The sequence below is a fragment of the Corvus brachyrhynchos genome, unplaced genomic scaffold, assembly GCF_000691975.1.
Source record: "Corvus brachyrhynchos isolate BGI_N302 unplaced genomic scaffold, ASM69197v1 scaffold26, whole genome shotgun sequence".
Taxonomy (NCBI): Eukaryota; Metazoa; Chordata; class Aves; order Passeriformes; family Corvidae; genus Corvus; species Corvus brachyrhynchos.
In genome coordinates, this window is record NW_008239324.1 from 2,178,709 (window position 1) to 2,189,759 (window position 11,051).

The 11,051-nt window shown below is 43.6% G+C and overlaps 1 protein-coding gene and 1 long non-coding RNA gene across 2 annotated transcripts in view; both read right to left on the reverse strand.

Annotated features, from left to right (window-relative positions):
* HSD17B2 (hydroxysteroid 17-beta dehydrogenase 2) overlaps positions 1 to 6,238 on the reverse strand; it is a 15,098-nt gene extending 8,860 nt beyond the window's left edge. The window contains exons 1-3 of the mRNA XM_008638697.2: positions 5,827 to 6,238; positions 703 to 915; positions 191 to 376 (exon numbers count right to left, since the gene is read on the reverse strand). Of these exons, the coding sequence (XP_008636919.1) occupies positions 191 to 376; positions 703 to 915; positions 5,827 to 6,103 (676 nt within the window). The 5' untranslated portion in view covers positions 6,104 to 6,238. The remainder of the gene's footprint in view (positions 1 to 190; positions 377 to 702; positions 916 to 5,826) is intronic.
* A 94-nt stretch (positions 6,239 to 6,332) lies between these two features.
* On the reverse strand, positions 6,333 to 10,768 carry LOC108448361. The gene is made up of 2 exons (XR_001864257.1): positions 9,076 to 10,768; positions 6,333 to 8,427 (listed from the first exon to the last, which is right to left on the reverse strand). It is a non-coding gene; the product is annotated as an uncharacterized LOC108448361 (long non-coding RNA).
* Between the last annotated feature and the right edge of the window lie 283 nt (positions 10,769 to 11,051).

An 11,051-nucleotide genomic window follows, 5' to 3' on the forward strand; every position in this document is an offset into this window, starting at 1 on the left:
AGTCTCCCAAACAAAAGAAATTTTCTGGAAATAGTCTCCCAAACAAGAGAAAAACCTGAACTTATTATCTTAATATTTGTTCCCTGGGAGTATTGACAAGCCAGACTGACCAACACCTTCCTTGGCGTTTTTGCCAAGGAAGTTCATTGGTTTTCCTGCTGCTCCAGGACTCTGTTTTAGCTCAGCTCACCTGCCATGCTGGATATGTTCACCAGCCTCCCCTGTGATTTCCGGAGCAACGGCAAAAAGGTCTTGGACACCTCCACAGCCCCAAAGAAATTCACCTCCATGCAGTGCCTGTAGATGCTCATGGGGAGCAGCTCTCCATCAGCAGGGAAGCCCAGGATTCCTGCATTGTTCACAACACCCCAGAGTCCTGGGAAGAGAAGAAAGCACAGGGCTGCAATGCATCAGGAAAATATCTCCATAAGGAGTGCACTGATGAGCTGGATGGTGCCTCCAGACCAAAGCAGAGATGATCTGCAGCTGCAGATACACATTCCCCACTCCAAGACCAGTCACTACCATCTTCCCATGTCCCAAAAAACAGAAGTCTTGGATGGAAATATCCTGACTGCCCAAGATTCTGCCCTGGAAATGACCTACACACCTAAGCCGTGGTGTAGCCAACAGTTAAAAGATGCACCTGCTAAGCTGCTACATCAGTACTTCCATTGTAAAGGGGGCAGAAAAAAGCTGTACCTGCGTTTTGCACTTTCTCTGAGACTTTCAGATAGGCCTCCTTCACTTGAGTGGCATTGGTGATATCCAGCTGCAGGACACAGAGTCTCTGGGAACAGGTCCTCCGCAGCTCCTCAGCTCCAGGGCCATCCGTGTTCAAAACCCCAGCAAACACAACAAAGCCCAGGCTGTCCAGGTATTTAGCCAGTGCATGTCCAATCCCAGTGTCGCTTCCTGAAAGCGTCAAAAAAGCATGGAAAGTGCATCTGTCCTATACCACCATTAAAAATAAATAAATAAATGCATACACACATTGGAAAGCCATGTAAATGTAAACAAAGACACGATGGCAAAGTTCCTGAAATACATATGCCAGTAGAACGAAAGGTTCAGATCTGGAGTTTGAGGAACTGGACATTTAAATGTTCCTCAAAGACTGACAGACCATGTTCTCCTGATAAAGTATCTAAAAAAAAAAAACAAACAGAAAGAAACCCCACACTAATGTTTTAATTTTAAATCTCCAATGGGCAAAGCAATTATAGAGCACTGGAATACAAATTCTTGGGTTCTATTTCTTCATTCCAAGAGGCAGCATTATTTTATTCACACATCCACCACACAGATCCCTCAGATAAGCACTTTTTTATTACAGACTGTAACCAAGCCAAAACTAAGCAAGTATTTCTTTACCTGCAGAGCATTTCAAATGCTTTCAGGACCTCAGAGAGCTTCAAAATGGCATTTTTGTGCTAAGTCAGCTACTGAATTCATGCAAACTTGCATCAGAATTTCTCTTATCCCCTCTATTCTCTTCCAAACTTTGTCTCTATAATGCCATGACCTAGCAGCTGCAGGGAGCACTGTGAGGCCAAACACGCAATGGTCTTTGGGATCACAGTTGTGCAATTCTTCCCAGCAGGTACCAATGAAGAATATTTAACAAATAATTGGATTCACAAGTCTCTCCCTTCAACAAAATATTTTGCTGCTGCTACAGAACAAACCACAGAATGGTTTGGATTGGAAGGGACCTTAAAGATCATCCCATTCCAACCCCCTGCCATGGGCAGGGACACCTTTCCCTAGCCCTGGCTGCTCCAAACCCCATTCAACCTGGCTTTGGACACTTCCAGGGGGCGGCCAGCCACAGCTTCTCTGGGCACCCTGTGCCAGAGCCTCTCCACCCTCACAGGGAAGAATTTCTTCCCAACATCTAATCTAAACCTCCTGTCTTTCAGTTTGAAGCCATTCCTCCTTGTTCTGTCACTTTGTGCCCTGTCCAAAGTCCCTCTCCAGCTCTCTTGGGAGCCCCTTTAGGCACTGAAAGGGCCTCTAAGGTCTCCCTGGAGCCGTCCCAGCTCTTTCCATCTGTACTCACAGGAGAAGTGCTCCAAGTCCTCTGGTCATCTTTGTGGCCTTCTCTGGACTCACTTCAGCAGGTCCCTGTCAGAATTCCCTCCCTCCCCTGCTGCCCATAGGACTATGGAAGGAGCCCAGGGCCTGACTGGATTCTGGGCTGCCAGCACATGGTGCTGGGTCACATTCAGCTTCCCATCAACCAACACCCTCAAGTATTCTAAGTTAATTTTAAGTGTTTTCTCTCCATTTTTAAAATTCTGGTTTCCATTCTTTCCACCTACAGAGGAACTTACTCCATAACAAAAGAAACACATCACCCGTGTCCCCAGCAAGGCTCCCAGTGAAGCACCACAGGTAGTGACAGGGAAGGAGTTTATAGGGGCTGTGCTTCAGGACCTTTGCAAAGGACAAGATCAGGAGGAAAATGAGGAGTTTAATAAATTAATATAGTTTTTACACTGTAAAGCATCAGCCTGTTCCACAGTACTGCACCAGACCCTCCACTGCAACTGCAGCAGAGAAAGCTCCTGGGTGCTGCTGTGCACTAGGATCCATGGAGGTATCCCAGGGTCTCCTGCAATCACAATTTACTACACCAGTGTTCAGTTTCCAAACCCTGGAAATCTGAATGTGAGACAAAGGACTGGAACTCCTGCCAGATTTTTTACTATTTTCTTATTTGTGAAAGAGCTGCAGTACTCCCTACTTAGCCCTACCATAAACTTCTGAGGGTTAGTTTGGGATTTTGGCACACCAAGGAAGATATTATCAGAGTTAATCCCAGGTCTGCTCCTACATTCAAAATATGCAGTCAATAGAATTCGACTGCCAAAGAGACTCATTGTAATAATGTCAGATCTTCATTTCTGGATTCTGTCTTTTAATTGGGGTTATAGTCCTGAAAGGTGAAAAATATTATTTCCAGGTGACTTGAGGAAAACATGTACTAAATGTCTGGATCAATCAGCATGTCTTGAAAAAGGAGAACAGAATTACTCATGCTCTATTTAATCCTTGGGGAAAAAAAACAAAGCATCAGATTTTTAGCATTTTTGAAGTCTGCAATTTTCTGAAGATGCACCAGAGCACTACAAATAACACATTAAGCTTCTCCAGTCCTGACCTGACAGAACAAACCTGCATTCTTGGAATTCCCTAAAGAGACATGAAGAAGCCTGCAAATATCCCAGACACGACAGATTTCTAGGTTTGGGGGTGGAGTGACTTTCCTTCTTTTTCTTTTAGTGAAGATGGCTACTTTTAGATCAAATCCTTCCTCTTTCATCATTCCCAGCAAGTAGGTTTTACAGTGCAGCTTTAACTTGAATATAGGCAGAATACGATGAAACTTGAACTTGGGACAGGCGTAGCAATCCCAAAACAGCAAAAAAGTGGTTTTTATCTTTGCTTGATGCTGGGTTTGTCCCCGTTTTTTTCCAAAAAAAGTATGATTTGAGTTTCAGACCTGTTATTGAAGTCCAGAGAAACTTTACTCTTCAACTCCTAGAATTCAAAGAGTAGTTAGGTCTTCATAGGGGGAAAAAAAAAAGATAATTCCTCCCTGACCACACTTTTGCTTCTATGTCAGAAATAATTTGTGGATTATGAGAAGATTTATTATAAGGAAAGCAGTCACTACTGACTGTGACTGAATCATTACTGAGAATTTAGAATTGACTCATGCCAAACATGCACCAAATCACTCCCCAAGAATGGAAAGACCAAATGAACTGGAGAAAATCATCCCACTGCACACAGACTAAGCAAGGACAGAATTTTACAGTTCCTCTTGCTTCGAATCTTGGTGGCAATTTAATTTTTAGGAAAGGTGGCTATTGCATTTACCCCTAAAGTGTTTCATGCCAGGAGCGTCTGTTTTAAGGATACTGGAGCTCTTGCTCCCAGCAAGAGGATCCAGAACAGACTTTCAGCAATGGTTTTAAGCCTGCCCACATGCCCACAGTTACCCAGGTGAAAAGGCATTTTGACCACTGGGCACAGTTTTTCCTTCATCCTGGTACTCCAGTGAACTGCTGGCTTAAATAAATAATGTAGAGCAGCACCCTACAAGGAACATCCAAAGAGGACCAGAACGTGTGACAGAACCCAGGGAGAGCAGCAGAGCTTGCTCCAGCCTCTGGCCAAAGGCAGCTGTCTCACGAGGGATATGTGGTAGTTTCCCAGGACACAGCTCTGCAGGGCTGAAAGCTGGAGGGAAAAAGAAAAAAAAGAATTAAAGTCACTGTCTTCCACAAAGTGCCTGTCTGAGGTCTTCTCTAAACTGGAGAAAATGACACCAAAATTTACTTAAAGGCACTTGCACCTGCAGAAGCACAGGGAGACACATCCTGTAGTTGGGACAGGGAAGAACACCACAATCCGTGCAATTTACCAAAACACGTTGAGTAAAACTTCTGTTTCAGTTGATGGAGAGTTTGATTGATTGCATGGGATTCCAATAAAGACAAAGAAGAGCCTCCTCAAGTTAATCAGCTGTCAGAGATGTCCAAACTTGCATTTCTTCAGGACAGTTGCAGCACAGGTACAAGGAAAGCACATTCCCTTACTGGACTATACCCAGATGTTCCTAACTCCCTTATATTGTTCTAATTCAGATTCTACACAGCAAATAAGCTCCCAGAGAGTGCTTTTTCCCTGAACATTTTCAGTCTTACAAAGAGCAAGGAGATGCCCAAGTGCAAGCACATCCCCTGAGTCTGCAGGGGTGGGAAAGGATCGCTCCCTATTCCCCACACCAATATCCATCTTCATCTGACACACCTGCAGGGAGAAGCCCAGCTGGCAGATAAACTGCAGGGGAGAACTTGCTGCTGTGCTTGTCTTCTCTCAACTTTTATGCTTAATCCCTGTATTAAAGCTTGCTAGGCAAATCTAAATTATTTCCAGGTGTCCCTATAAAACGAAATGAAATTTTGCTAGAAATTGCTATATAAACCAAAGCAACTTAATTCAGCTTTCCAGAGGGGGGGAAACCAAAGAAAATAAAACAAATGCAGCAAATTAAGAGTGCAAGAAACACAGTTGGCAGACACTCCAGTTTAAAGGTTTGATTAACACAAATAAACAACATCTAAATAAACAACACCAAAAGTTTTAGAAGAAACAGGAGAAAAGCCATAAAACTACAAAAATGTCATTCCTGCAAAACAAAAGTGGGTTTTGAGTAGATCAGAATGGTAACAGAGACTGAATTAATTAGCTCTGAACTTTCCCTGCTAGTGAAAGGAATTACTCCCTCCCAAATGTTTCAGTGTTTCAAAGAGATGGCACCAAACCAGTGTCTTAAAATATGTGCATGATAGACACAGTGTGCACTATTTACACGCACATCCCCCAAAAGACAACTCCACATGCATAACCAGCACAATTAATTCAAGTAAACAAAAGTAATGTATGAATGTAGCATTCTGAGAGCTCCTGGGAATTAATGTCTCTCCTAAAAAATTAGACCATCATAAGTATTCTTATGCTTCTTGCACCAGTTAATTTCACAAGTATGTCTAAAAAGCTACTTGTAAAGATTAAATGAGACACTAAAAAGTAATAGCATCTATTAAGATGTTTTTCTACTTAATTTCAGAGCACTTATTTACCTGGGAAAAACATCTCTGCCGAAGCAAATAAAACAAGCAAGGGGAAAAAAAACAAAAAGAATAAAGGGAACTCTCACAAGCACGCACTAACCCGAGGACAAGAAGTTTTCCAGCCCACTTGTGAGAAAAGGCAGCTTTTGTTTGGCTTTGTGCATTGACAGCACCTTACCTGTGATGAACACGGCTCTGTCCCCCACGGGCAGCAGCTCCCTGTCCGCCAGGCACACGGAGCAGACGAGGCACACGGCCACGAACACCCCCAGCCCCCCGCCAGCCCCCAGCGGGGCCACACACAGCAGCCCCAGCAAGGCGGGCAGGAGGCTCCAGAGCAGCACCTTTGCTTTGTCCTGCGGGCTCCTCTGGGCCGTGCAGAGCATGGTGACCCCAACAAGCGTGGAGACACCTGCGCAGAGCCACCCAAGGGGGCTGCTGGCCAGAGCATCCATCGGCAGGGGGGAGAAGCCGGCACTCACGCCCCACCCCCGGCTGGGTGGAAGCAGGTATTGCTAAGTGCAGTGTGTGTTATATAGGAGCAGGGGGTGGGGCAGGGAAAGGGGACTCTGTTTAAAGGTTTGACATGATCTCACTTACCCTTCGCATCAGCAAGGAGCAGAAGCCTTCCTTTGCTTACCTTTCATTCCTTCTGCCTGACAGCCCCACCTTCTGAACAATATGTTTTATATATATCTTTAAAGTACACTTTCCTAGACAGTGAGAAAAGGAAGTTTCCTTTATGAGAAATAGTTGGGCTTTCCTGCTTAAAAAACTTCGGGTGTAGTTTCAGTGGAACTGGTTTTTGATGGGCAGTAACAGAAATGAGTCAGTTATTTAATCCCTGGAACACAAGCTGTCTTGGGCTTTATCACACATGTGTAATCCTCCTCTTTCAACAAAAAGCCCAAATTACCTACCCTGCTTTAGTGCCCACCTTTGCCTATTTACCTACTCCACATTCAGCAAATACCTACAGCAAATTGACATTCAGGGTGTGCTGGGAGGCTGGGAACAGGTTTTTGCTGGTTTGCCATTAGGGGCACTTTGTTAGGTGAAGACAGGTAGCACACCTGAGACTGAGTGATCAGCTGACCTCCAGTGCTGACATTCGCCTTGGTTTTGACAGAAATCACTGGCTTGATACCCACAGCAAGTTGTGGGGAGGGGAGGAAGTAATCAATTAAATATATTAGAGAGATTTAACACCTGCTGTGCTGTGTTCTGGACATTATTTAAGCCATAAAAAAAACCTTAAAATCCAGACAGCCAAAGGGATTGAGATACAATTTAGGTATGCATATTTAACCCTGTTTAAAAATGCCTGGTAAGTGATTTGAGAGACAAGCCTACATTACCACAGATCCAGCTAACATGATGTAGCTGCTTTTCCAAGACAACATAATGCTGATCTATCTGATTTCAGACACTGAAAATTGAAGCACATGGTGCAAACCTGACATGAAACAGAGCACATTTCCATTCCATTACGCCTTTGGAGTTTTAAGGGATTAGAAATCTGTTGAATATACACTTTTGTAGCCAATGAAAATGTTTACATACCTCTGCAGGTAGTTTACATCAGAGATGAGATCGCTTTTTTAAAGAAACACTACCCTCAAGGTCTGCTCATCATTCATTACTCTTGTGAACACTCATCCACCGATCCTCCCACCAGTGCACAAAAGGAAAAATATTTTCACTTCTCTTTGCCATTTGCTGCTTCTGCTTTTATTAACACACTGCTCTTGAGGTCAGTCACACCTTGATGTCCATTAAGGCGTCTTCTTAAATATTTTCATGGAGAATTTTGCTCTCTCCATCATTGGTCTTTGTCACACGATTTAGACAATCACAGACGTGTTGGCATTTAGAGCATGAGCTCCCACACTTGAGGGTACAGCAAGATGGAGCTTTTCCACAGTGGGATGAGGGGCAGCAGTGATCACCTCCAGCCTGCGGGGATCAGGCAGAGGTGGGTGCGGGGCCACGCTGGGGTGGCCACCGTGGCTGGTCACAGCAGAGCAAGCTCTTGGAGGGTCCCCCTCTGCTCCAGACTCCCTTACCACATCCCCCACTGAAACATGTTTTGTGCTCATGCACAGCCCCTCCCTCGGACACAGCTGGCATGGTGGGGGATATTTGGAAAGCTGGGAATGCCGCATGCGTTCCTTATACACCCACCCACTGTGGTGCACAGACACAGCACCTGTCTGCACCCACATCCCTGCAGAACAGCTGTGGGGACTGACTCTGTCTGAATCAATGCTCAGTTTATCATTTCAATACAAAATACAACCACTGAAGGCTTCTTTTAATGGGAAGCTGACCACGTGTTCACCCTGGTGGGTGAATAAAATTCCATGTAAGTGCGTAGATCATGCACACCAGAAGGGAGGGTTTGATCTAAAACTGGCTGAGAAATTCTAGCGTGGAGTACCAACTCACAAAGCCTCTGCACTTTCTCTGACACCAGCAATGACAGATTCCTGCTTGAGGGTTTTTCAGCACAATTTTGCCACAAGGTAAGTTTTATTATCCTGTGCCAACTACTCCTCTTGAAAAAGCACCTACTTTTCTCTTTACCCCTTTGAGATGTCTCCAGCTCTAAAAGCTGTACACTACCCTAGGACTGCAATACAGTTTGCATTATTTCCTGTTTCTCTATGCCATTCTTACTCATGCTATGAATATACACCATTATCTCACCTTCTTCTTATAGTTTCCCATAAAAAAGAAGGCTCCTCCAAACAGTCAGGATGTTGCATCACTGTGACATCTGTGTTACAACGAGAATGGATTTAAGTTAATTGATTTGGAGCTAAGCTCAACTACCCTTGCCAGGACAGTTCTTTGTTCCAAGAGAAGAGATGGCTTTTCAGAGCCACCTGACAATAACTCAATGTCCTGTCCCTTAATATCCTGACAAGCTACAGAGCCTGTACTAAAGTCTGGACCCTGATTCCAGAGTCAGTCCATGCCAGTGGTAAACAGCAGCAGAGAAACCATCCTGGCTGAGCCAGCAGTTGTGCCATTGCTCACCCTCACTGAGCACTTTGATCTCTGTGCCTGTTCCTGATGTTCCTCCTGGGGACTTTGCAGATGTGTGCCCCACCATCTAAATGTCTCCAGGGTGATGACTCTTGCAGGCCAATTACTCAATGGCAAAAGAAGATGCCTTTCCTGGAGAACAATCACTCCATGGTAATCAGCAACATGAACAGCCAGTCTAAAAATTCAGCTTGTCTTCCTTCAAATCCTACAGTCACAGCACCTTTCACCTGCTGTAGTATCCCTGCAGAAGACTGTCCCAGGACAAAGCAAGGACACCCCCGCAATGTTTGGGATCCTTATCACAGACATCAAATTGTAGACTCCACCTTCCCATTCTGGAGGTTAAATCACTTCTTGACAGATATTCATTTACTTCCTCCCCATTCCTTGAAGTTTTCTCCTGCCATCCTTTGCTGGCTCTATGTTTTTCACCATAATGGCTGCAGCCTGTGCTTTTGATTGCTGCTCTTAACACAAAAAAAAGGACAAAAGAAAGGTTCAGGTTCCCCAGTTCCTTTGAAATGTGGTGAAGCTGAGCCTGGTCACAACTTCTTAGAAATACACCACCAAGCTCTTTCTTGGTTCTGCCTTGGTAATGAGCTCCCTTCTGTCTTTGCTTTTCATGGCTCCCTTTTGAGTCCAGTAATTTTCCTGATGTTTGTAAATTTTTTAAGCCTCTATGGCTTTCCAGCATAGTAGAAGCTTCCAGTTCAACCACGAGGTTTTCAGGCATGTCTCTGTTACCTCATCCTGCATTGTTTTTCAATTCTTTGGCCACTTTTCCCATGGGCTTTCTTTGCGCTTTCCAATAATTTACTAGCCAGTATTTTTTTCCTTTCATCATTTTCCCTTCAGCCAGAAGCACCATGAGCCATATCCAATAGCTGCTGTCCCAGCTGGATACAACTGATATTCTTCTGTCCCACATGGAACATCAATTACACTGTCTAGAAGTACGCCACACTTTTTCCACACATCCAACCTCTGTTTCAGCTTTCTCTGCCTGTCACAGATTTGTTTTTCATTTCAGGTTACGATTTCCCACAGAACTCTTCAATTTACTATTTTGTCTGTTTTGCCTGCTGATTCAGGCTTTTTCAGCTGTGCAAGGCAGTGGCTGTGGCTCCTGAGAGCTCCTGCTCTGTGTGCTTCGTGTTCTTTTGTGGCTTGGGTCAGGGCTCTGCATTTCAGGTTCTGAAGGGAGGTTCTGGTAAACGAGGCTTTTCCTGGAAAATAATTTCAGCATAAAACAGGTTGGAATCCGTTTCAACAAATGAGTCATTAACCAAGAGAGAAACAATATTCTAGTGAGTAAATACATGTAGGAGCAGGGAAAAAAAGAAATTACTTACTTTTATTGCTGCAGCTTCTGAGAGAACATAAACACCTTCATACATTTGGATTCTGGTGGACTTGATGGCTACACAAATACTTGTCAGGCTGTCTGTCCTGGATGCAGAAACTGTCGAACTTCCATAAACAAAATTCATTTGGGCAAACAGATTTTCCTCTTACAAGTTCTGCAGAACTCCTGTACAAAGGTTGAGATAATCCTCTTCCTTCAGCCTATTCTCTCTTCATGCACTCAATTTGAAGCACATGAATTGTCCCAGTAAAGACAACGAAACCATTACTCTGCCTAAAGCTAGAAATGCAGCCAAGTATCTTTGTAAATTAAGATCTCTGAACTCACAGGCATGAACTGAATTAAGGCAAAAAAGGATTATGTACCAGTGAAAATAAAGCTGTGCAACCTCTCCTTCATCTTCGAACTATTTACTTAATAGAACCTTAGGGAAAATAATTCCTGTCAAATAAAGTGTATACCTATTAAAGAAAAGTAATAAATATCTTTTACCTCTAAGCTTCTGGACATTTTGTTTTTAGAAATATAATAATGGTAAATATTGTCAATTCAGAGATTGACAATAGATCCTAAAGATCAACCTTTGGCAGTGAACAAAAAACTGTAGCCCATCATTCCTCAAAATTCAATACTAACAAAAGACAGTAATAATAACAACAGCAGCAACCACAATTTTCTCAGCTAAATCTCCTGGTTTTTTCTCAAATGTAAAAAAGAACCTCAGAGTGAAGAATGTCTGTACTGATGGCAAATTTGGACCTGTAAATGCAGCCAAGGGCTGTAAGTTCCGCCTCAGTATTTACAAGAATTCTAATCACCCTTTGTAAATTTTCTGCAATAGACAAAACATCTTAAATCAGAGAAATCATTAAAATTATGAGCACTCCTTTGTATTTGCAAGGGAGGTTTTCTCCCCGAACTCTCCAGACATCCATGTATCTCTGGGCTTTCAGGAAGAGCTAAAAGGAGGTTGCACTCTGTCC